Source organism: Passer domesticus, chromosome Z (genome assembly GCF_036417665.1).
Source record: "Passer domesticus isolate bPasDom1 chromosome Z, bPasDom1.hap1, whole genome shotgun sequence".
Taxonomy (NCBI): Eukaryota; Metazoa; Chordata; class Aves; order Passeriformes; family Passeridae; genus Passer; species Passer domesticus.
The window spans coordinates 34,463,805-34,491,066 of record NC_087512.1 but is presented as its reverse complement, the minus strand read 5'-3'; the positions used below and the strand labels follow the sequence as shown (position 1 = coordinate 34,491,066).

Below are 27,262 nucleotides of genomic sequence, written 5' to 3'. Positions count from 1 at the left end.
ATCTTGCCTATTTTTAAGGTCCAAAACTCAGGGTAGCAGTTGGGACAGGTCATGTATGCAGATGACAGCTTCTGAAATACGGTGGTAATCCATTACCTCCACCACAGGATGCTGAACAAGGGAAAAAATCAGTTTCCCTCCATCTGTGAATGATTGGCTGGTAGAAGATGAACTGGACTGAACTGTCAGCAGCACCACCATAATGGATCTGAAAAAGAGATTATATCAAAGAGGGAACTTAACACAAATGCTGTGAAGAAGTATTCCACCAAAGCATCTTACAGATTGGAGACATCATGAAGCTTCATGAAATACCAGATATACTTTGCAAGAGGAAAACTAAATACAAAACCAAAGCATTGATTGGTGGCAAAATCTTGGGTTCAAAACACAGTCAAATAAATTTCTGGGCATAACCAGTGCCCATTTTGAGGCCACATTCTGAAATAATGAGTGCATGGCAAATGTATGATTAGTGCTACTGAGTAATCTCATAGGGACAGAGGATAGGGACTGATGTTTAATGAATCAGAAAATCACTTTCCTCTGTCTATTGTCCCTGACATATGGACATAGATTTTAGATCTTTAAAGTCTCTCAAAAAACAGTTACAATGTACTTGATAGTATGGAGTAAAACATGGGAGCCTGCACAGTGAAAAATAATAAACAGCATAAAACCTTTAATTCACCTTTTTTTTTGCTTCCTGAGGCGAGGTCTTTATTTCACTCTCCTTTGTGGCACTGTTATTACTATAAAGTTTGTTCTTCTGCTTACTTTATTTTGCTTGTAAAAATGCTTCCTTTGGTCATAGGCATGGAATCCTGGCTGGGGCTAAGTCCATGTCTGCAAAACTGTCCTCAGAGCCTACAAGCCACTTGAGCTTAAAAGCTAGCATGCTTTCAATACTAGGTGTGCTGAATGGACATTCCACATTAAAAAGTCTGTAGTGCAAGGACTGCAATAGGAGAGATCTTCACACTGGTAAAGCAGCATCACTTACACTCTGTCCAGTAAAAAAATCCTTCCTGTCTGATATCTATGCTGATTAATCCAGTTATGAGGACTTCAAAATCTCAGCAGGTTGTCCTTACCTTTATTCCTCTGCATGAACAGCTGGAAAGAACAAAAATCTGCTACTAAAAACCTCTACTATTTGTCCTAGAACACAGTGTTTCAGTGCTGCTTGAGCATCTCTGTGCCAGTGGCATGATGCTATCACAGTAGAGAAAACTGCCAAATAACATCTAAAAAGATGGACCCTTCTCCAAGACAGTAGTGCTGCTCTCAGGAGCAACCCTCCCTCCTTTTTTTTCAGACAGCTTAAAACTCTTTAACCACTGCCTCCTTTTCCTTTTTTTCTCTCGTGTTTCAAATTAGTCTCCCAGTTTTGGAAACACCATTTTTCCCTTACTCTTCTCTCTTTCCAAATACCAAAGAATGGTCTGTGAAATGGAAGCAAAAATATGACAAATTGAGATGAAGTTTGTAACTTGGGTTGTTTGTTTTGTTTCCCCTGTAGATGGACAGCAACATGATTACAAACCGAGATATATCTTGAAGAGCAGGAGGAGGGCAAGAATATTGATGTGCTCATGAGGTCTGGTCCACTGAGGCTAAGGCTGCCCTTTTCTAATTAAACAGTGATGTCAATTCTCAAAAGGAAAAAAACCCAAACCAGCTGTAGCAATACAACTGCTTCAGCAAATGGGAGGCCTTGTGCACAGATCAATATTGTTTGAATGTGTGTGTCAGAAACAAGATACTTAATTCCTTGTGTGGGGATGGTGCATTAATTACACACTTCAGAAGGGTCTTTCTGGGCTCATGAAAGCTTCAGGCACTTCTGGGAAAATTGTTCTGGAAGCCATCTGGGGAGGTCTATGATCTCAATGTGCAGGAAAGGCATTCTCTGGGGAGAATCTGCTTTTACTGTTGTTTTTTAAGGATCATCAGTGATTCCTAAACTCAGATCTACTCAGCAGTACAGTCTGCAGTGAATCGTGAAGAACAGACCAAGAGTTCACACATGGGCTACTATAAAATGAAGGGGAAGGAAAAGGAACTTACACTGAAAAAAATGTAAATCAGGAAGAAAGAAGATTTCTTCTCTCTCTGCAGACTATTCTTGCATGTTTGGAGATATCTGTCTGTTTCGACACAGAAAAGACAGACATACCATCCCTTCCAGTTTAATGTGGAAGTCACTAATACAGCCATCATAACAACATAGGTGGGGAAGAATTGCAATGAGCCACAGTCATAAGCTCAAATTATACAAAACAAGCAAATAAAAGAAGCATACAAAATATTGTGTATTTTTAAAGAGTATTGTAAGCAGAAGAGGAACAACAACATGTGATTCTATATAGCAAAACTTCTTGATTTTGTTTGACTGTTTGTTAGAGCTAAGATCTTTATCCAGGAAAAAACATCATTGGCTACTTGAGCCCTGAAAAATTCAGTGAGACTTGATAGTTAAATGCTGTAAGAAATGCCGTGGTTTGGCTGCACAGGGCCAGCTCCCACACATCGAAATACTCAGCTCTGTAGTATGATGAAATTTTTTACCCTTGCAGTATTAGTAACACCCTTGTAGCTATGAGAAATGCCAGAGATCCAAATAAAGATGGCCATCACGTGGGAATCTTAACCTAGTCCTCTAAATAACAACGAGTTTTGCACACTTAGGTAACTGAACTAAAAAAAGTAGCAATTGATAATTATATTTTCAAATAAAATCCTGTCTAAATTTATTAATAGCTGAAGTCCGAAGTACCCAGATCTTGCAGAGCACTCATCCCTGCATTTGTGCATGGCAACTCCCCAGATATAATCCTTGACTTTAACTTTCAGGGGAATTTGGAGCATTCCTAACATCAGAGTAGCCCTTACCACTTTCACAGAATCAGAGAATCACAGAATGAACTAGGCTGGAAAAGACCCTTGAGATCATCAAGCTCTACCTATGACTTAACGCCTCCTCATCAACTAAACCACGGCACCAAGTACCACATCCAGTCTTTTTATAAATACCTCCACAAAGAGTAATTCTACCACCTCTCTGAGCAGATTATTCCAAAGACTGATTCCCTTAATCACTCTTTTAATGAAGAGTGATAATGATTTTTTCCTAATGTTTAGGCTAAACTTCCCCTGGCACAGCTTAAGACTATGTCTTCTTGTTCTGTACTATTTGTCTGGGAGAAGAGGCTGACCCATACCTGGCTACATCCTCCTTTCAGGCAACTCCTGCTCCCTCAGTTCTTCCTCACAGAGTTTGTGTTCCAAGCCCCTCACCAGCCTCATTGAACTCCTCTGGACATGCTCAAGCACCTCAAGGTCCATCCCAAACTGAGGGGCCAGAACTGGACACAGTTCTGCAAGGTGCAGCTTCACCAGTGCCAAGTACAGGGGGAGAATGACCTCCCTGTTCCTGCTGGCCACACTATTCCCGATACAGGCCAGGATGGCACTGGCCTTCTTGGCCACCAGAGCACACTGCTGGCTCATGTTCAGTTGGCTGTAGACCCTAAAGAATAACACCAGTCTTCTAAGGAACTGGTTAAAACTAGAGTCTTCAGAATATCCACTGTCTAGCCTACAGTCACTATCAACGACTGTTGAAAGACCTTGGAAAAAAAATCTCTTTTAGACTTTTTTTTACACTTATTTTTCTAATGCCTGCCTAGGATGATGCAAGAGAAGCACAAACTGTTGCTCAGGTGAAGTTTGGAGTTGATAAAATGCAGATTTGGCTTGGGACATGTCACAGAAAGTCAAAAGAAAACAAGAAAAGAAAAATTTGAATACAAAAGGTGTGTAATACTTTTGATATATTCTGACCTGCTCTTTGAACAAGAGACTGCAATATCTGACTTCACCCTTGCACTGTGCCAGTTTTTCCTATAGCTCCAAAATTTTATTATTTCACATAAAACCAAACAAGTAAAGCTCCCAAAAGCCCAACCATTTCTTGCTTAATTTTGGCAGTGTATGCCTGAACCATTTCTTTTTGTTCTCTGAAGAACATATGGCCTGACCTACAAAACTGCAGCAGTTTACTTGGACAGTTTCAAAATTTAATCAGCACTTTATAACCAGCAGTCATAACTAAGTAATTACTAGTGTTACTTGTACAGCTGAGCCATGAAAAGTGTATTCAATAAAATGTTCTCATTTTATGCAGCTGGGGGTAGGTGAGGAGGAAAGACACCATTTCTTTCTTGTGCGTGTGTGTGTGTGTTCCAAAATGGGGACGGAGAAAGGGAATTATTATTTTGTACCTCAGAATCATAGAATCATGAAGGTTGGAAAGGCTTCCCAGATCACGGAGTCCAACCTTCAACAAACACCACCATGTAAACTAAACCACAGCACTAAGTACCATGTCCAATTGTTTCTGGAATATTTCTAGGGATGGTGAGTCCAACACCTTCCTGGGCAGATGATTTCAATCCTGACTACCCTTTCAGTGAAGTTCTGCCTGATGTTCAACCTGGACATCCTCCGGCGCAGCTTAAGCCTGTGTCCTCCTGTCCTGTCAGTGGTTGCCTGTGAGAAGAGACCAACCCCAACCTGGGTCCAGCCTCCTTTCAGGCAGTCACAGAGAGTGATAAGCCTCCTCCTCTCCAGGCTAAACAGGTCCCTCAGCCACTCCTTGTAGGACTTATTCTCTAGGCCGTTCACCAGCTTTGTTGTCCTCCTCTGGAAATGCTCCAGCAAATTTTGTCTTACACAACTTGATGTGGTCTGCAATGAGCTAGCTCCATGCCACCATGCTTATTAGAAAAATTCTAATGGATTCTACCATATTATTATTCTGGTTCTGATTCTGATCCTGAATGCATTCTGCAAGTTTCACATACCAAATCATCAGATTGATACTAATGAAAGTAATTAATGAGAAATCTGACAAATGTAATTTTGTGTTTCTCATGTCAGTATAAAAAATACTCTACCAAGAGTTCTTGAGTATTGCAGGTTGTATGTAGTGATATCTTGCACTGAAAAATAAAAGAGGATGTATGAGAGATTTGTTGCTATTAATAATTTGTTCTTGAAGGAAATAGAAGCCAGACATTGCCATGGGAAAACAAGTTTACAAGATTGTTTAAAATAACACAAAAAGTACACAAAATGTAAATAATGAGAGATGCTGAAGGCTTTCAAGTATATGTTTTAAGACAGAGCTACCCCATAACACCTCTGAGTTTGCCTTGTCATTCTCTTGGAATGCTGAAAGGATCTCTGCCCTCAAGGTCCAGGGATCATATCTGCAGTCCTCTTCTGCATTCACATCCCCTGACTGTGATAGTCCTGTGTTGGATCAGTTTGGTTTTAGGATTGTCCCTCTTATGAAATCAGCTCCATCTGTTGCTTGCCAATTTAAGCCTTTAAATCAGTGAGAGAAATCACCCTGAAATTACCCTGTCACTGATTTACATATTTTACAAAGTATCTCTGACTCAAACGTGCTCATCCTGCCTCAATCTTGGATTAAACAGTATTCCTTTAGGTGATAAATCTTTAAAAAACCTTTAGATTAATTCTCTCACAAAGCCAAAACAGAAAACTAGAAGGTTCAAGTATTTCACCAGTTCCATTATTCTGCCCAAAAGAAGAAAAAAAGAGACAATCACTGCAGTGGATTGGCTAGGATAGCCGGCAGTAATGGAACCAGCAGTAGCAGCTATAACAATTAACCACCTGCAGAGAATCCACTAGTAAGTACAACAAATATGGATGTTTCTCAAATGAGAAGACCAAAATTGTTCCATGGAACCAAATGCAACCCCAAATACACCAAACCAGATGTGCTGCGGTCTCTGCTTTGATACCAACATTCCAGTCATTGTGGAAAGACCATTTCAGCACCATCAACAACCCTGGTAACAGAAATCACCTTCAAACAAGCCAATTTAATCATCACTGCAGAATATTTATGAAATTTCATTTATTAATAACAATATCCAATAAATCAATGTAAAAAGAGGATCCTATTGTGACAGATACTGTATAAAAATAAAACTAACAAATTGAAAGGGCATTTTTTGCCATAGACACACAAATTATTAAAATTGTGGAAAATGAACAAGGTTGGCAACAAGATTTCACAGCACTAAATGTGACTGATTTTTGAGATATATAGGTAAACAAAAGTTACAGAATAAGAAAATAAAAAAAATTACAAATAGCACTTTTTCAGAGGAATAGCAAGTACATACCTAAGAAACTGTCTCCACTGCCTTAATACCTGCCAGTACGTTTCAGATCAGCAGTATTTCAAAGAAGTACATACAATTAATGGCAATACATCTTCAGATCCAAACAGCAGCCACCCGGTACTTTCAAATGATGTACTGGTTGAGCACAGGAACCACAAATATAAATCACATTTGATCATATTCAGTCTACTTACCTGCATAAAGTGTGTTTAAAACACATAAATATAGATAGAAATTTTTAACAGTTTTCAGAAGTCACTTCATGACTCATGAGAAAACTTCAGTCCAATATCTTCTAGCTCAGTTATTGGGTGAGTAGATAGAATGTAAAAAGAAAACACAATTTCAATAGTATTCTGAGAAAGATAATTTTCCTGAACACTTTGTTAAAAAAAAAAAGAAACAAACAAACCCATAAAGGTAGTTTCATTATTCTAGGTTTTTTTCTTGGTCCATCAACAAAGGTCCTAGACAGATCCTCCTAGAAGATCTTCCCACGAACTGATGACTGGGTAACAAATAACAGTCAAATAACCTGCTCTTGCAATGGATGAAGGATGTGGAATTTCTCAGGGATATGTGCTACAGCATGAGCTGTTAGCCAGATGCACAGATGAGCAGGATAAAGGCTCAATCATGAGCTTACCAAGTTTGCTAATGAAAAAGCTTATGGATGGTGCCTAAAATGGAAACCATCTGTGAAAGCACCCAAAGTTTTGACAGACTAAAATTTGAGTTCAGTAAAAAAAGAAATAATATCTATGGGAAGCCCCAGTTAATTATATATGCTAATTATATATTAAACTGTTGTCCAGATTAGCTTTTACTCTTCAGAATTATAATAGGGTTATTTTAGATATTCCTCTGAAAATATCAGCTCAGGTGCAGCATCAGTTAAAAATATCAATAGAATTTTGCAGAAAGGAAGAAAAATGGAGAGAAAAGTACACAGCCAGGTAAAATCCATTTGTCCTGATTATTATGTGTACAGAATCAAGCAACTATTAAGGTTAGAGAAGACCTCTAAGATCATCCAGTCCAACCACTAACTTGACACCACCAAGTTCACCACTACACCATGTCTCTAAGCACATTTACTCAGTTTTTGAACAATTCCAGTATGGGTACTTCCACTACTCCCCTGGGCAGCCTGTTCCAATACTTAATCAGCCTTTTGGTGATGAAATTTTTTCTAGTATTCAATCTATAGTTCCCCTGGCAGAACAGTAGGCCATTTCCTTCTGTCCTATTACTTGTTACATAGGAGAAGAGACTGACCCCCATCTCTTTTCAGGCTGGTCATTACTTGTGAGTTTATTACTAGAAATTATTACAAAAATTGTATATTTTTTGGATGTCAGGAGATCAGATTAGGTGATTTTTATGACTATTACTAGGAAAAGAAGCATTGAATGCAAACATAGGTTTATAAAACCCATTGATACAGACATGCTTCCAGCTAAATCCAATCTGCAGTGTGCCAAAATGACTTCAGGGAGACAGATATCTCAAGAGGTACTTCTGCTTTACAACAAATTGACAATATTCCATTGATCTCTTCTAGATACCCAAAAACTGAATCAGTTACATTAAACTTTAACTATTACTATTTCTGTCTACTCAGCCTTAATTCTATCTCATCAGTTTCCAGGAGCACCATCTTAACCCCAAGCTGTCAGTGCTTCCAAGATTCTTCACCACTTCCCACCTGATAGGAAGCCTTCTCCCAAATATGAGATACAATGTCTTATGGAAACCTCTGCCAGCATCAGAACTAAATTGCACAGAAGACCCTTACTGTCTTCACTTCCAATTCTAATATGATAATACCTCAAATATCCAACAATATGTGAACTATAAACAGTAGCTCTTTGCTGCTCGAGCAAATTTGCATCATTTGGCCTCTGCCTTAAAACAAGCGCTGAAATAAATTGTTTCATGCCACAAAGTAAATCACTGTGTGCTCCTTGCTCAAAGTAACATTTAATCCAATCCTGGCCCTAGACTGACAAGGTACATCAACTTCTCTGCCAGCTGGCTGCCTGTACATTCATTATCTCCTGCATGCCCTTGCAAGTCCCAGGAAGTGTAGACCAAGTCCCAACCTTATTTTCTTTTGCTAACCTGGACTATTATCAAATGCTTGTATCTCACCAGCACTTTCTTCCAGTGCTAGATTGCAGCTGAGCCAACAGCTGTCTGGCTAGCTCTAGAGTTCTGTAATTCAGCATCCACTTATGAGATGCATTTTATGACTTTTTGGACAATTGGTGGCCAAAGCCCTGAATTCAGCAGTAACTCTGCCCAAGCGAACCCAGTCCATTCCATTTCTTAATCAGCCAGCAGCACACCCCAGCCACCAGCACAAAAAAAAAGGACCAGACACTCTCCTGGCAGCAGCACTTAGCCAAGGCTTGTCAGTCCTAGCACTACAAAAAGACAACCAATACAATGCAATCCTAATCTAAATAGCTCTAAAAGCCTCCAGACAAACATTTGTGCATTTCAACTTTATGCACCCCTCATGCAAAGGACTTGGTCTGGGCAAACACTATGACTACCTCATCAATATATGGCATTTAAAACCAACATAAACATAGTCCAGCCTAGATCTAGGCCTACAATTATTTATCCTCCAAACCAAACCCAAGCCTAGATAATACCCTTCACTACACCTTGTTTTCAACCCACTGGTCTTTGCTGGCTCACACCTCAGCCACAGGATTAAGGTCCTTGCCATACAACAATCAGCTTGTGAAGCAGATCCCAACAGGCTGTGCTTTGCCAGCCCCACTCTTCACTGGCAGCTGCTACTGGTGGTTCCTGTAAGCCTGCCACTAATACATCTCATATTTACAGTCATCGGGTGATATCTGCTCTCATTATATGGCCAGCTGTAGACCCTGTCTTACAGTACTGCTTCATCCTGCTCAAAGGAGAGCAGATGCGTGACATGAACTGAGTACCCCAAGATTCTCTGTTTAGGGTCTGAAATGTACACTAACAGAGGAGATGTTTTAGCACAGACAAGTGAACAAACATAACACCAGCAACAGAGCAGGTCAGGGGCAGCTCTGGTGTAAAAGGCATGCCCCCCTGTGTTATATTACTGCTCTTATCTCTAGACCACAGAAACAGATTTCCAAATGAAAATGGACCTTCATTTATTCAGGATTATGTCAAACACAACACATTTTTCTTACAGGAAAGAGGCACTTCTATTCATGTGAACCAGAATTTTGTACTGAAAACATCAAAACAGAGAAATCATCAGAATTTAGGAAAAGCAGTTCTAGTGGGATTTAAGTTTACTGGCACATTTGCTAGGTCTTTTGCCTTTCAAAAATTAAAGTTTACAGTGGAGACTTATAATTCTCAAAATGATCAGTCTAAAAAATAAGAACATGAATAGCTTTGCAACTGCTTCAATTTTGTGATAACAACGTTTTCTTTTAAATACACTACTTTTCTTTTAAATACACTACTATTTACACATCTTGTGAAAAGATTGCAAAGTTTTGCACAGGAGGAATGTGTCATTGATTATTACACAGTAAAGCAATCCAGTAATTATACAACTCGGCTCCTCCAGGAACAGCATGAGGTTTCTTCTTGCAATTTTAATGCACTTTGTGTTAACAATAAAGAAAATTAAGTGTCAACTCTCACACTGAGTTTCTACTTCTGAATTATATCCAGGCGTCTAACCTGACCTGTCTGAATAAGAGCATTCAGGTTCAAGTGAAAAGGATTTCAAGAATAATTCTGGGAACAATGATTCTAAAACTGTATGTCCTGGGTTAACTATATGATGCTTTTATTGCCAATCGTCTTGTTCTGTTTATGCTGAATAATAAGTTACGCACCTTTAAGACTTGTTGCAGTGAGTTAAGAGGGGAGGGAAGAATCGTGCAGTTTGTTTTCAGACACTGCACTCATTCCTCCACATTCCTGTTCCTAGACTGTGTTGTTTGTGGATGGACAGACAGCGGGACACAGCTCTCCTTTCCTTTTAGTTAGTTTTAGCTAGCTGAGGCAGAGAAGTTCCCTGGACTGCTGTTTTTCTTTTTCTTGGACCTGTTCAAACCTGCTCTGGCCTGAACACCAGCAGAGCACCAGCAGCTCCACCTGTGGCCACGGGGCTGGGCCTGGGCCGCGGCGTCTCCAGCGCCAGAGGGACTGACCAGAGACTGAGTGAGCCGAGCTGCAGCCCAAGGAGGGGACTGTTCTGAGCTTGCCATCTCTTTTGGAGCAGCAAGAGGTTTTATTGTTTGATATTGTTTGGGTTTTATTGTTTAATAAACAGGTTTTATTCCACTTTTATCCAAAGAAGTCTTTCTCCCAAACCAGCTGGGGGAGGGGCCAATTGAATCTGCTTTTCTAGAGGAACCCATTTAGGGGTTCTCTCCCAAATTTGCCCTGAACCAGGACACTGTAGTTCTGCTACATCTTCAAATTCACTTAGATCTGTTTGCATAAAAATCTGCCTTGGCCCAGGAAAGCAAATCTTGACACCCAAAGAGATCCCACTTTGCAAGGAAAGCTTACTAATATCACAGAGAAATACTTAATGTGATTTTTTTCAAAGAAAAGTATTTTAACTTCAAAATCTGAAGGGGAAATCATCATGGATAAAGCAAGTATGAAAAACAATTTCCAAGCCTGATATAACTGAGAGGTAGCATCTTGGATTGCATGCAGTTGTACACGCATCTGTGCATGCTTTTATCTGGTAAAATCTAACAAAGTAAATATCCAGAAGAAAAAAAACCTTGTTAGAAAAATAATTTAATAGTTCAGAATAATATCTGTGTTGCATGAAGTACTAGCCAAAGAATCTTATATAGCTGTTGATTAAAAATGAGCTGTGACTCAAGAGAAGAGAATTTTTTAGTGCCTAATCCAATGCAAAATTTAATCCTAATCTTAGAAAAGATCTTACAACCATGAACAATGGGTTGGGTGTTTTGATGTATTTTTCTATATCCACAAAAGACAACAGATTTAACACCTAATGAGTCACGTTACTCTGACTTTCAAAGTTACAAACATATAGCAGAACTCAAAATAGTTTCACCTCAATTCAGCAGTCTGTTCTGCCCATGCCTAGCCAACTTATAGACTCATACTGGTCAGACTGTCATCATTTATACAGAGTACTTCTTTGATTTAATCATCACGTCTCACCTTGCTTTGATAGAGAAGAAAATGCAAGCACTAAGGGATAAAAGTATTTTCCCTGTCACAAAAGACAACAGTGGAAAGATAGGGAAGAGAGTACAACCCTCCTGTTGCCACTGCAGGACAACTGGTCTATGTAATTAGCTGTTTCCCACAAACATATTATAACTAGGCTGCCAGAAATTCACAGACAACAGAAATAAAACAAAGTGACAAATACGGTTTACATTGCACTGATGCTTGCCATCTCTGTATCATCTGTAAAAGAGGTAAATGAGTTTTAGATATTTTGCATTGAACAGTATCTATTTTAGCAAGGCATTTTTGTTCTGCCATTCAAAGAGGAAGGAACATATTCCTTAGTCCAGGCTTCTCCTTGTGAATGAGTTCTGAAAATTTTAATTTGCTTTTTCAGCTGCTAACATACCACGATGGACAGGGCACAGTCTACAAGACTGTACTACTTCCCAAAGTAACACATTCCAGCACAGCTCAGCTGAACTCAGGACAATCACTTAGGACGTTTTCCAGTTCACTGTTCAAACCTCTAGCTGCCATTAGCTTAAGGTTAAAGCAAATGTCATCTGCCTCTGGGGCTGAAAGTGAAAAATTTGCATGATCCTGGACATGATACAGGTTTTGCAGTTTTACAGCTGAAATCCTTCAGGTTCCTTGGACCTACTGGAAAAGGATTTATTTTATTGCAACTTCAAAATGTTCATTTTTGTATGTTTGTTCTCCCACAGAATGTATGCATTGCTTCCAGCAATATGTTTTATATTACCTGGAAAAATAGAAATGCTCTAATGGGAAGGAACAATTTTCCTCTCATTGCCAGTACCACAAAAAGTAGAACTTCAAGATGATGCCATGACTTCTCAAGCAAAGTTATCCCATTTATTTTAGAGCTTGGGGACTTTTCACTTTCTTTCAGTCTTCTGTGCAACTACATTAGTATACAGCCAACAAACTATGGGCCAAAGATGTATCTTTCTACTTATCACAGACAAAGATAACTGCATGTCATTGATTTATAAGTACCTCAGTAGTGCATGTAGAAAATAATCTGTCTTTCTTGAAATGAGTTCATCTTTTCTTTTTAGGGTATATATTGGCTATACCTTTCATGACATAAAGGCAGTCTTTCTCTCCTCAGAAGTTCCAGTGAGGTTTTCATCAGATATACCATAAAGAATTACATGTAGAGTTCAAGAGATAGCTTGCATTAGGCTTTGTGATAAACATCTACTAGAAAATGAAGATCTAGAAAAATCTCTTTCACCTTCCTAGTACATCTTGTCTTACTTTATGTTGCTCTAAGATGTCCATGACCAATGACCCTCACCTTGATAGTAAAGTCTGCAGAGAGAGGCCCAGATATTCTTAAGATCTCCTTGTCAGGAAACTTCTGGAAATCAATGCTAGAATTTTCTACAAGGAAGGAGCCAGTGGTGCTGAGGCTGTTTTCACTCTTCACACCTTGGAGAGTCTTAGTTTCCAAATCTGACAAGCAGGAAAAAAAAAGTCAGGAAACCAAAGCATTGCAATTTGAAGTGAGAGAAGAAAAAAAAACCCAAAAAACAACCCAAACCAGCAAAAATTAGTAATATTGCAACTCTTTTCCCATAGTTATTCACATTTGCACACTTTTCTTTTTTCTTCCATCTGCTTTTTTTCTCTGTTCAACCCCTGGATTTTTAGCTCACATTCCCTCCTCACCCATAGGTCATATTTTTACTCTCTTCCAGACATACTAATCCATTCCTTGTTAGGCATATTTGCTGTGGTTTAACTCACCCTCAGTAAGTCACGCTCCTGTGTGGAGCGTGACTCAGACCTTGGCCCGTGAGCACTGCTAAGTTGCTGTACCCTGTTTCAGTTCAAAGGTGGGTCACTAACCACATGTTGTTGTGGTAGACAATTAACTGAAAGCAGGATATCCAGGAAAGAAAGATCAGTATGGCAGCAATCCCATTTCCTCTCCAGAAGCAGTCTGACCCATCCCAGAGGAGTAGAAGGGGAAGGTGGGTGCTGAACCCTCCTGAGTTCTCCATCTGTCTCTCTCTGTATTCACAGTTCCCCAAAATGGCATTAATTCCGATATTGTTTTGTAGTAGCTACTTCTGATTGTCATATTAAAAGTAATGATAATTTCTTAAATACAAGTCAGCAGTCAGAAACTAAGTCTGTTTCACCATTCAGCTGGCCTCCCTACCAACTCCAGATTATGCTTTACAGCACATTCACCAGAAAATTGTTTCTGGTAGTTATTGAAAAACAACAGGGCCTTTCATCATGAAAGACTGGAAAGCTGCAAACCTTTCACATATATTTATGAATATAGGCAGAAAAACTCCAACACAATGAGGCAGCTAAGGCATACTATTAATCTATGATAGAGATATATTTTCAAAGACAAGTTAAAAAAAAAAGCTTTTATTTGCATCTATTGGGTTGCTAATTAGGGAACAAAAAATGTAATTGCAGCAATTAGACTGCTTTTCATTACGGATTAAGGGAACTAATTAAGGAAAGAAGTTGCCGAGGCAGTACACTAAGAATTTTCACTGTAATGATGAATTCTTTGGTTTTCAGTGAGACCAGTCTCCTCCTTTGTTATGCACTTGGCCATCTATTTGTTTTTGGCAAGGCTGCATGCATCAGGAATAAAGATGGTTTTAAGACTTGTGTATATATAATCAGCCTCCTGTTGACTTCTCCCACAACCAAAGTTCACAGGGGAAAATACTGCCTCCCCCTGAAACTGACTGTAGCTCATACATATATAAAATCCTTTGATGGGTGAACAGAAAGATTAATGGAGACATCTGAAACAAGAAAGAGATATATTTGGACTTATTCATATTTACACAGCACAGTTAATCTAAATCTCAACCAGTGACTGAGGCAGACCTTGCTGATTCAAATCTCTTTGTAATGAAATATGATATGGCCTGATTGAAGCTTTAGATCTATCTCTCCAGCTAAAATCTCATTTCTCTCTGAGCTCAATTTCACTGAAACAATAAGACAAGTACAACATTTTCTACCTTGGAAGAGAACGTCTATATTAGAAAAAAAAGACATGAAGGAAAGGAAGAGTGCATGTCATGTACTGGGAAAATAATATTAGCCATAACTGGAGCAGCTCAGGAATACCCAAAGGGCCACTTAAAGCTGAGGTACAGGCAGCATTTGAACTTTTAACAAAAACATATTTTTTCCTTGGTTTATAACCGGTAATTTGCTAGTCTTTATCCACTGCTTTAAATCTGAAGAATCCAGTGCTTTCTCAACACAAGTCCAATGCCGTAGTACAGGACTAGTAAGCCATCCCTTATTTTGATACCCTGTATAAAATTTTTGGGTGAAAGAAAATATGAAGGCAGTGAAACGATTTGGTGTTTCACATCTTTGCTGACACTCATGTTTGTACCTACACTGACAAACACAGAAGACATAAATGGTCTGTACTGCAGAAAATTCCTAAGGACTTTTGGAAAAAAGCAGCTTGTGAAGAGCCCCCTGCACTGGAAGATGAGAGAAAGGGGGTCCAGGAGATTCTATTAGTGGAATAAATTGATTTGCCTTCAGGTCTAGCACAATATTCTCAAAGCCTGAGACTCCTCCCAGAAAAAAGGGATATACAGCTGCTGGGTTACACAGACAAAGCAGGAAAGTGCTAAAGCTAAATGATGGGCTAGCAGAATTCCATGGCCTTAAATCCTTGGAGCAGTATCACTGCTAAAGAACAAGGTTTCATTTTTGTATGTGATTTCAGATCTTTAGAGAGTGATTTTGTGTGTGTGTTCATGTGCACACACATGGTGTGAGTGTATATGTGTATCTAGGGGAGAGAGAAAGATCATAACAGAAATGTGTTGAAGCCATGAGCAGCTTGGTGGCTGAGCTGAGCTGCAGGGAAGATTACACTTACTGTTCTCAATATTTCTTCACTCAGTGGTATGTACATTATTAATTTTAAACAAACGCACTTGACACCAACTGAGCCAGCCAAAGGACAAGCAAACAGAAATAACTGAAAAATTATGGAGGGCCAAAGAACTCTGCACTGTTGGCCAAGGTCTACTTTGAAAAAAATGTATCACTGAGATAACTGGGTCTGAGGGAACTTCTGAGAGCAAGACTCATCTGTGTGTTGAAATCAGTGATCTGAGAGAGTGAAACCAGACACCACAGTGTAAACAGAGCACTGCAGGTTACCAAAACTCTCTTAAATAAGGGTACACCAACTTGTACTTACATAAATGATCAGGTCCTTTCAGCACGAGGCGAATTTGTCTACTTCCATAGGGAATAGCAACCACTGTATCATCCACTGTGGGAATGCAAAAACACATGGAGTAAATAAGCAAGGAAATTCCCATCTGTTTTAAAATAAGCATAGAAATATGTGTTTACAAGGCAGTCAAAAGAAAAACCTTAGGGTCAATTAAAAATGCCAAGACTTATTACTAAAAATCTGAAAAAGGAACTTGTTAAATGTAGTAAGAACCTTCTGCTAGAAGAATCCAAACCTGTTGATTTTATTTATCCCCAACTCCTTCACAACTATTTATGGTTTTCATGAGTAACTAATAAGTTCTTATTTCATCACAACTCCACTTAAAACTCTCAAGTATTTTGAATCAGTGTTTGTGGCGAAGTACAGAAGCATAAGATTATTCTGATCTTTAATCAGAAGAGCTTTCCCATTTCTCACTTGACATTTTCCCTCTTAAACTCCACAGCTTCTCCATGTTATGTGATGGTCCCCTACTGCTCTCAGGTATCCCTTTCACACCTCTTATTTTCATGACCATAAGGGTTATAATTCTACTTCTTTTTCTACACTGCTAGCAGAAAGCCCCTGGAAAAGCAGAAGCCCATTAGACTGTCATGTAAATAGGCATTAAAGAAGGATCTTGCACCTATGAAGCCCTTGGAAGCTTTGCCAACTGCATTTAAACCGAGGTGTGAATTAACATATAGGTCATGTGCAGCTGTGAAAGTTACTTAGGTTTTCATTTTTAAAGAGGCAGTAACCTCAGTAATGTCCTGAAAGGAAACACAAAGACACAGAAAGACAACACAAAATATTATACTTAGGTTATGAAGTGGTCTGCCCAGAGAATGCTGACCTGGACAAATCAGCACATTTCATTCACCTTCCCCTGTCCTTTCTGCCTTCTTCCCATGTAACTGAAGTTGTGAAAGAAAAGGTATGCATGCCTAAAAAGATTTTTTTCTGGGTGAGTGAGAAAGTGGTAGATGTGAGAGGAAAATGTCTCTTTCACTGTTGAACTGCTCACATCTACGTTATGAAAGGCCTTCTAGCAGGAGCTACAGCTCTGCTCTCAAAACAGTGTTTTGCCTTGTCAGGTGAGGCCAACTCAGACAATAAAAGCATTTTATCTTTATCCACACAAGTATATGAGTTGGGGTCTTACACTTCTGCCCAGACCAAACTAGGAAAACTCTTGGAAACCAGTTAAACAGGATTGTCACTCACTAGCAAAATACTTGTTGATGTTGTCATTTTATATCAAAGGTAGAGAGCCAACAGAGAGAGGAAACACTACCAGAGAAACAGAAACTTTTAAGCAATATATTTATTCATCCCAACCTGTAATATCCCAAAAACTGTGAACTTTTAAATTTTGAATTCTGTAATGCAGCATAGGGATTCTTTATACTCTTATTTCAAAGCTTTATGGGATGAAACATTTATAATTTTGTTGCCTCTTACTACCCCAGAAGTGAGGTGGGAATGTAAGCAGTCCCTCTAAGTGCCACAAATTTGTGTGGACATAAAGACCAATCACATTTTCAGGAACTTTTGAACCATGTCCCATTTTCAAGTTCTGATTTGGTATTTTTTCTCAAACTATCCAAAATTTCAGTGTCTAAGTCTTTTGTGCCTGGGCTTAAACTCAACACATGTTTTGCTAATTCTCCGATATCTCACTGATTAGTAAAGCTAGGAATCCTTCATATCAATACATAATTAAAATTTTCTACTTGGCAAGACAAATATTCAATTTCTAAAAAATAATTAAATACTGATACTCTAATACTGCTTTCTTGGTACCATTATAGCATTAAGATTCAAGACACCCGGTAGGATAAATTATTTTATCCATTTTGGGGAACAAAATATGTGAGTATGACACATCATTTTGCAGTATATATGCAGCATTTTTTGGACTGAATTTGGAAAAACAGTAACTTCAATTAAAAAAAAACCCCTAATATTAATGGACTTTATACAAGCCTTATTTAAAGACAGTCCCATGCCATTATTGTATCTGACTGTCTCAGTTACACACTCTGTGCTGCAGAGCTACAACTCACTGACACGTCACCGAAAACCTGGACAGTTTAAAGCCCATGTGAGCTCATGTCCTCAGCCTGCACCTCCTACCCCAGGGTATTGCTAGGACTATATTTCACCTGATCTTGTACTTGCTCTCCATTTGAAATCCTAGCACGCTTTATGTGAAATGCAAAGCTCAGTGGGATTTATGCTTATCACAGTTCTTCCTGCTTTCACAAAGCAGAAGCAGTGGGGATTGAAGGATAATTTCCTGAGGTTAACAGTGATAAGGAGGAGACATTTCCTGTGAAGAGACGTGAGAGTAAGCAGGCTAACATTTAGTCACAGCTCTCCCCAACAATAATCAGAGAGACAGATTGTTGAGCAGCTGTGTGGAAAACACACAGAATGCTTTAACAGGTGGTTGGTTTTCTCTGGAGACTATGCATAGGGAAGCAAAGGAAGGTCCCGTATAACTGAGAGGACAGTGGCTCAGGGCTGAGAAGAAAGTGCAAGGTTTTAGGCAATAGTTAAATGTCATGTACATACATCAGACTCCCATGAGAGGGAAGTTTCTTCTGGTTTTGTATTTTTAATTTGGATTTTGGACAAATGGTTTGTCAGTTCTCATGATGAAAAATTGAGTTTTTTCTATCTCCAGATAACTACTGATACTCAGTGGAAATCTGGAACCACATATATTTTTGACAGCCATAACAGCAGTAATTAGGTGAATATCTACACAGCATTATAATTTCTACTAGTGGCTTTTAAACTACTCTGCTGGTAGATGTCAATCCTGTTTTAGAGAAATACCAACTTTGCACTGGGTGATTAGCAGAATGCATTCACGACTTATGGGACTAACTCTCTAGCTTCTTGGTGAATACAAAGAAGCCTACTTAAATGCATCTTATCTTCCTAGGAATAACATGCAGAGTTCCCTAAAGAGGATACTAAATAAAAAGAGAAAGATGTATTTTCTGCAGACTTCTAAAGAACCACCCAAGCCACCTAAGAAAAAAGAATGTTTCTGAAATGAATGAGGGTTTTTGTAGCTTTTTTTATTATTAGTCTTACAAAAGTACAGACACAGGTACTTTGTTTTTATTAGAAATGTAGGTTAGAGTTCAGCATCACACTAAATCCTGCCCTACTATGTTTCTGTCTCTGAGGCCACTGGAACTTGTGTACTACCCCTATAAATAGTGGAGAAGCTATTTCTGTAGGAAATTCTAAGTGTTTAAAAGGTCTGTGAATTTCTTTCTCTTATGCCTTTGCATGATATAAACAACAGGGATAAGGGAACCAGATGTGAGCACCAAGAGAAAATTACTTTAGTATGATGATCTCAAGACTGTGTTGAATAGTTTTGAGATACAAACAGCCTCAGAAACTATTGGGACAGCTCTGGAGTAAAGGTCAACTGTCCAACCCATAGAACAGTCCTCATGATTCAACACTACTCTTAGAGAAACAAAACTCCCAAACGAGGCTAGATAACTAGTCAGTGTTGATACTTACTTGCTGATGTACCTTTGTGTTTTTTCTAATGCTGCATGGCAGTCTGTCTTTTAATCCCTTGTTTAGACCACAGATTAAAATATACTTAATTCTAAAAAAACAGGATTATTTTATAAAGAAAACTTAAAATTTAGCTATCAACTAGTGATTCCAGTCATTAAATGACTGAGTAAATAAAATTAATAAGGCCCCGATCACAGATTTGCAAGTGTATTTATGTTTACAGTGACAAATAAGCAAGATCCTGACACACATGAAGTGTCAACAGAGCTAGGGAAGATAAATGCAGAAAATGAACACAATAGATTTTTGAAAGAATTTCAACAATTAAAATCTCAACTTTCCACAACATTTACATATATTTGAAGTCAACTGCAAAAAAAAAAAAAAAAAAAAATCATATTTATTCACACACGTGAAGGGGATTCATAACTATGTCTTTAAGATTTTTAAAAACCCAATTAAAAAATAGATTTACTATTCACAGATTCAAGGTTCACAGTGTTGCATATAAACATGTATGTTTATAGCAGGGAAGGAAATAATGCCACATTATAAAGACTGCACACAAAATCTACAATTTTCCTAGCTCTGCCTAACAATTATATACAGGCAAATGTGCCTGAGAAATCCATTCTCCAACTTTTTTTCACATTTATCTCAGATTAAGATTGTGCTCTCTGCCATCCGCTCTATTAACTATATAACATTTTTTACATTTAATAGCAAACCATTGGAAGTAGGCACTGTGTTTTACTAACATTTTAGTCCTGCGCGTAATATATTAGTGACTTTATCCTCAGTAGAGAAGAGATGAGCACCTTTTTACCACAAAGCAACTAAAAACTAATTAATTGCTCCCACAGAAAAAGACATTTGCCAAAAGGAATTCACAAACACTATTATGTCTCAAATGGCCTGTAGATTCCCAAATCTATTCCTGTCCATTGCGAAAAACTTAACAATGAGGTGAAATTCCATTCCTAAATCTTTGTGAATTATTTCCTTTGTCCTCTAATGTACAATTCTGCATCAGAACCCTCTTATGAGAATTATTCCTTTTTTCCTTCATACAAAATAGTTGCCCTTCCCTTCCCTTCCTGGAACTTCCCTTCCCTTTCCTCCTTTTTTTTGTCTTCTACTCTCTCTCTCACTCAGAAAACACAGAGCCACACCTGCACTTAGCTGTCAGCTGCTCTGTGTGCTGTGCTCCACACCAATGCAGTTACTCTTTGACATAGAGAAGCTGGAAAAAGCAGCTTTCCCTGTTACAGAACCCACAAGTATACACACACACACACACACACACACACACACACACAGTCTTCAACAGATATTATTGCACTGTTATTTGAATCTTTAAAGTCATGCGCTATGTAGCAATTGCAAAGTTGCTTCAGAATTGTAGAGCTGGTATGATTAAACTCTAAGGCTGGGGGCAGGTTTTTAGGCTAGCACATGTGATTCCTTAGGTGTGCCTACATAGGCATGAAAATACACCTACCTTTTAACCCTTCCTTCAAAGTGACAAGACACACTCTATCTCCCACCCCAAAAGTTTTATAGCTCCATCTGTGGTGCTATAAACAACTTGAAAAAATCTGTCTGGAGATAAACTAACCCCCTCACTGGGGCACACTAATGCTACTTTATCACTCTCAGTTAAAGCTGGGTCAGCATGCAGGAAAGGCCATGTTTTTCTGTAGGCAACTCTCTCAAGCTTGTGTGGGCACTCGCTGTCAAATTCAGTTCCTCAGTTCCCTGCAGAACTGGGTGACCATGCTGAGCATGCAGGCACACGTGATGCTAAGAGGCCTTGGAGACAGCACTCCACCAGGTTGGCACCACCAGCCCCCCAGGGCTTCCCTCTGCTGTAGAGCACCATAAACCATTCTGCTCAAAGCAGTGTGCACTAAGTCCTGTGCATAGCCAGCTAATACAGCCAGAGAGCTGTTGGAAGAGCCACCTCCTCCTGCTGTCCTGCTCCTCATAAGCAACCAGATAGCTGAGATGGGGAATATGCTGATGACAGCTTTCCACAAGCCTCTGTCCACCCCCACAACCTGACCAACAGTCTGAGCAAGGCTGCTTGAACCCAAGAGGCAAGCACCTGTGGGGACGACTAACTGAGCACAATTATTCAGGTAGCTGAGAAAGAGAAATCTAGCCTGCAAAAAATGAAACCTTCACTAAAAGGGGAAGGTGGCACTCGACCAGAAGGAACAGCTTACGTTTACTTGCGGAGAGCTGGGACTTATACTGGCCTCGAACCAGCCGGCAGGTGGACCCATCTCCATTGCAGACCCCACAGTTATCTTCCTTGACAGCACTTCCCAGCTGGTGGTCACAGCCAACAATCTGGCAAGAAAGAAAGATGTGCAGTTCAACGTGAGCACTTACCAACTGACTGCTCAATCCATCTCTGCAACTAATTACTCTAAATTTCTCTCTTAGAATCTCTAGAGGGCCATAAAGTACCTTAGCAGTGAAAGAGGTTGAGCAAATCTGGCTGCCAATGTGTACTGAAGTCAGGCGAGAGATAGAGAACAGGTTAGTACTCAATGGCTTTTGCAGTCCAGAGGAAGAAAAGAGTATTGTTGGAGGTTGTTATTTTAGGGCATTGTGAACATTTCTTGGTCAGAGTCCTATCAGAAATTTCCCTTCTTAGACTTTCACAAAGAAAAATGCCTGAAACAGACAAAAAGACAGATAGGAAGCAGAGAGATAGAGAAAAGTGAAGAGCAGCATGGATCAATAACAGCATGGCTCTGAAATTTTACCTGCTATGCAGCTGGGGAAGCCATGTGGTTTTAATTATGTTTGACAATAATCCCATCCCACACTGTCAATGCCTGTGTTCATAATTGCAAATGATCTGATAAAAAAGGCTGGAATGGTTGCAACAAAGGCATTGAGAGTCATTGCATGAATGTAATTACCTGCTCTGAAATTGGCTTCATTCCTACATGTAAATTGTTTGGTTAAACATTTTAAGAGTTGAACAGATCAACTAGGTTTCTCAGTTCGCAAAAACCTTGTTATTCTGAGAAGAAGCAATTACCAGTGTACAGTATAAAAATATTTATTCTGTTGAAATGCTGTGTTTCAAATGGAAGTATGAGGAAAGTGGAAGTATGGGGACCTTTGTAATTACTAACATTTCTGTGGTATGTGCAAAATGTATATTAACCTTACTGTATTTGGAAGTGTCTCAGATAACTTTATACAATTAAAAGTTTGATGAAATTAATTGAATATCCTATTTGTTCCCAAGGTCTCTGCAGACATTTTTCTGTACTGTGTTACATTATCTGTCTAAATAGATATGCAGAGCTCTGAAAATATGTATGAAATTTTCATAGAAAAAAACTTATGAGTGATTAACCAATGCCTGAAATAAAAAAAATTCCCAAGTTTATTCTTTTTTCCTTGTCTCTCCTTCTCTCTCCTTCTCCTTCTCCTTCTCCTTCTCCTTCTCCTTCTCCTTCTCCTTCTCCTTCTCCTTCTCCTTCTCCTTCTCCTTCTCCTTCTCCTTCTCCTTCTCCTTCTCCTTCTCCTTCTCCTTCTCCTCCTTTTAATTTCTCGTTACTTAGGGAAATTCTTCCATTTTTTGAAGGTGATTACAGGCACTAGAAAAGTTGCTAGTATTTGAAATGGAGTCACTGATGCTTTAAAATGAAACACACTACTCCCAATCTCTTATATGAGTTTTTAGTAGCTCTTACATGAAAACATTTTGCAGGCTGGACTTTTGTGACAGCAAAAGATCAGACAAGGAAATATTGAAGTGCTCCTGAAAAAATACACAGCTCATCAGAGCAATATCTTTTGTCTCTGAACAGAAGAAACAAAAGTTTAGCTGAGTTGAGAACATGTAATTTCCATAATATTATTTTCACTGTCCATCAAGGCTGCAGAAAACTCACTAAAAAAGGTTATGGAAGAGGTGAAAATATGTCACCACTCACCCAGAAATCTGCAAAGGGTTAACAAGGAACAGGAAGGCACAATTTTTTCTTTCAGCATTTACCCAGAAAGCACGAACAAAACACAGAGGGAATGTTTTAAAATGGCTATAATCAGGGATGTTGAAGATGCAAGATACTACGTGAGGCCAGCTACCAAAAACAGTAGACTGACTTGGTCTGCAGCACTAGAAAAGTCTGCCAAGACAATGTGTGGGTCTATTCACCTGACGAGAAGTGGCTGAGGATCTTGTCATAAAAATAAGCACCATGGAAGGCACTGCTTCATACCATGGTAAGCCAAGGAAATACCTTGTACCTCCGATCTACAGCTCATAGTAATGGTTTGGGGGACACAGTTTGAAACACCTTAATGACAATTTTGAATCATAAGTCTAGGCAATATTTCACTCTCCAAAAAGCTTTGAAATGTCAACTCCATGTCTTGGTTTGAAACTGGATCTAATGTTGAAATCCTGAAGTTTCTGTGGAATAGAAACTTCCCTTTCCAATGCATTCTAGTTCTGATCTCAATATATCCGTGGGGGTTTAGGGAGATGAGTCTTTTTCAATCCATAAAAGACTGGGAAGGAAGACTCCACTAGAAAGGAAAATGGATTACTACAACAAATTGTGCCTGGAAATGTTTTGAAGTAAGCAGTTTTCATACTCATTTCTATTACATGTTAAGCTTCCTCCCCTTAAAGCAGGGTAATGAAGCACAGACTTTCCACACTGAAATCTTTTGAGTTTCAAGTTGCTGAAGTGTGGTCAGAGGCTTGAACTGCACATTGTTACTCCACAAAATGTCAGAAGCAGCTCCATTAAGTTCCCTGACTATCTAATCCAAACTCCATTAAAATCAAGAACATGCACTTATAAGTTTGATAAGTTTTGGATGAAACTCTTATGTGTTTCTAAGGGTGCTTCTATGAAGCTCATTACTGTTGAGGTTAAATGCCCTTAAAGCAGTACAGCTAGATTTTGCAGAGCTCTGGATGGCTCTCAGAATATGGAAACTGTCAATCATGTAGTACCAGAGTGAGGAAATCACAGATGAGTACCAACTGCCTGCCCAGACCTTCTTCACAACCTCTAAAGTGAGCTGATTTTTTATTTTCCTTATGGGTTTAGCGTAGAAATTCCAGCAACAAAAAGCCAGAATAATAACAGCTAATCCCTAGTTGGCCAATCCTGTATTGTTTTCTGGCATAAGGTACCACAGTTCTACTCAGAGGTAAAGATTCCATATTATATTTTAGGCTGAAGTCCCAGACTTCATGCTGAGTTTGACTCTCCCCCCATCTTCCCCCCCCCAAGCCCCCCCTTACTCCACTTGACAGCCCATGGTTTGACAGAACAAAAATAACGATATTCCTGACTTTGAGACACATTGCAAAATAATTTTTACAGGATGCTGCAAGAAAAGAGATGACTATCAAGTTTGTAGATCAACTACTTGCATGTTACTTAAAAGCATCGGGCTAAAAGTCCCACAACAGGAGTTGGAACTAAATCATTGAGTGCGTGCATGAGTGTTATAAGTGCATGTGTTCCCCTTGTGGACTTGAACTCTGGCTCAGTTTAGCAGATTTTTCCAGAAATAAAACTGGACCAGCAATGACAGGTTCTGCTCCAGCCCTGCTAGTCTGGAAATGCCCTGAAGTAAGAAGTTTTCATAATAATTTCTATTCAGTATTAAGAAATCCTAGGCAGGAAATAATGTAATAAAGCAAGCTTGCAAATCCAGGCAATTATAAATAAATCTCTCTGTTTTTCAAGGGGCATGTCTGCAGTTCAAACGCAAGAAGTTCTGAGAATCTGAGAAAAACAAAGTTGCCCTTCACATAGATACTAATGTGGGGCTCAGTGTGGGACTTGTGTGGATTGTCACTGCTCAGTTGAAAAGGTTTTGGATTAGAGCCATCATTTCAACTGGATTCAAAATCCTGTTTTACAGAATCAGCATGAAGAGCTGCATTACTCTTCAATTTACTGGGGAGAGAACAAGCTTGAGCCTGTACAGCAAACTGGGTCTGTGTTGGTGTCTGTGACATGAGGACTTGCAGCTTCTGCTGATGAGGTATCTGCCCTTCAGCGCACTGATGCCTTTGCGATTACATTGTACAGCCCCAGCATTTTTCTGGCACAGCCTCATGACATTATCCCATCAAAGGCAATCTTGACCAGCACCAGGCACAAGGCATGACTCCCACAGGTCCCCAGGAATTCCAGTGGAGGTACACCACAATCCAACTACAATCAATGACCATAAGATGATTTCCACAATGGCAAGGTAATTTGTAACTATGCTGGTAACAGCAGGCCCAGTAGCATGTGCAATCAGTGTACTTGCTTGGTATTCAAGAGAAATATACCTTACAACTGTTCAGGCAGTGAGAAACAAACTTCAGTTACTTATGAGTACCCCAGTTGTTAAATACAGCCATTGAAGTGGCTAAGATACACCTTCCAACACATGAAACATGGCTGGCCAGATTGTAAATTTGTTGCTGCTGGTTGCCATATCTACCACTAATTCACTGCAACCAATCTGCAAATCCTGCTTGGTACCTGTCCCATCATTCTCAGGTAACCAGAGATCTCTGCTATTAATATATTTAAACAAAGACCCTTACATAGCCTCACTCAACCAGCAGAGCAGACACAATACTTTGGGAATCAATGGTTCAGCCAAAGCCCTAGAAGCAAACAGCAAACACCCAGCAGCAGAAGGAACTGAAGAGAAATTTCTATTTCTTATTTTTCTCTCAGAGAAAAATAAATATAAAGTTGCTCTGAAGCAACTTTATTAATTTAAAAAAATAGAAATTAAACTATTTTTAAAGGTGCCACTTCTAAATAAGGATTACAGATGGTCTAAAGTCTTGGATGTGGAGAAAAGTTTACTTGTTACATGCAAATTTAATTAGGAGGAATCTCCCAAGATAAAAAAAAAAAGATTGAATTTTTCAGGTTTAGTAATTTTTAACCAACCAGGTTTTTTTTGTGTGAGCCACCATAGGAGAGTCCACAGATGTATGAACAAAGCTCCCTGTAGTTCATCCTCTGATGATACAAAAGTCCAGAGGCTACTGCTGTGTAAGAAGCAACATTCAAACAGAACTAACTTCCAAGAGTTTATAAACAGGCAATAACAGGAAGAAAAGAAGCTTCTGTGATTATTCATATTCATTTACCATTTCATTTACACTTTGGTTTTCGCTGCATTTAGGTTTACATATTGATATTGAGTTGGAGTAAAAATTAGTTTCTCCTTTGTCCTTACATGTCCTTACGTGTATTTCTTGAAGAAGGAGAAAAGAACCCCTAACTTTGCTTTTTTAGCTACTTCTCTTTAGCAGATCATTACTGAAATACTTGTGTTTCTCCAGAAGAATCACATCTATTGTTCTGGATATCTTAGCAGTTGCAGGGGAAAGACTTGTCAGTTTTTGAAGAATATTAAAACACTACATCAGAAAGTGACTGCAAAGGCCAGTCTATCACAAAATTCATCAAGGCAGCTCTCCCTCAGGAGGTAGCAATGTCCTTGAGAAACCAAGAGAAAATTCTGCCTGCTGGACTTACTCTTTTCTCCTAGAACATGAAACACTAATTGTAAAAGCATTTAATTGACACTTGTGACACATTACATTTGACTGCGACTCTTTGTAAGCTCTGGTGACTTCACGACATGCTTGAAATTGCTATTCAGAACTCTCTTCTCTTGGGCTGTACAGGCTTCTTTTGTTGGCAGGAGTCAGTCCTCTGTTGGCTGGATCAATGGGGATCCAGCTGCCGAGCTTTGCTATACCAGTGCCAGCAAAGATTTTCTGGTGCTTTGACAGTCACATAATCTGTGTTATCAAGGAACAGATATCTTCCACAGTTCAAATACTTGAGAAATGCTACTTGTCCCCAGGCTACTGCTGAAACAGCTCAGCTAGTCTATATGGTACTCCGTGCTGCTGCTCAGTGTGTAAAAGGAATGTATGCAGGCCCCAGAAGACGTTTAGGATAACAGAGGAAACTATCTCTCATGCCTG

General features: G+C 39.1%; 1 protein-coding gene across 5 annotated transcripts in view; it reads right to left on the bottom strand.

The window, feature by feature from the left end:
* Window positions 1–27,262, bottom strand: part of ADAMTSL1 (ADAMTS like 1) — a 174,854-nt gene that overhangs the window by 100,881 nt on the left and 46,711 nt on the right. For all 5 annotated transcript variants that reach the window (XM_064402840.1, XM_064402841.1, XM_064402843.1 and 2 more), the window contains 4 exons: window positions 21,480–21,606; window positions 15,673–15,747; window positions 12,754–12,911; window positions 97–208 (listed from right to left, as the gene is read on the bottom strand). In XM_064402840.1, coding sequence (XP_064258910.1) covers window positions 97–208; window positions 12,754–12,911; window positions 15,673–15,747; window positions 21,480–21,606 — 472 coding nt within the window. The remainder of the gene's footprint in view (window positions 1–96; window positions 209–12,753; window positions 12,912–15,672; window positions 15,748–21,479; window positions 21,607–27,262) is intronic.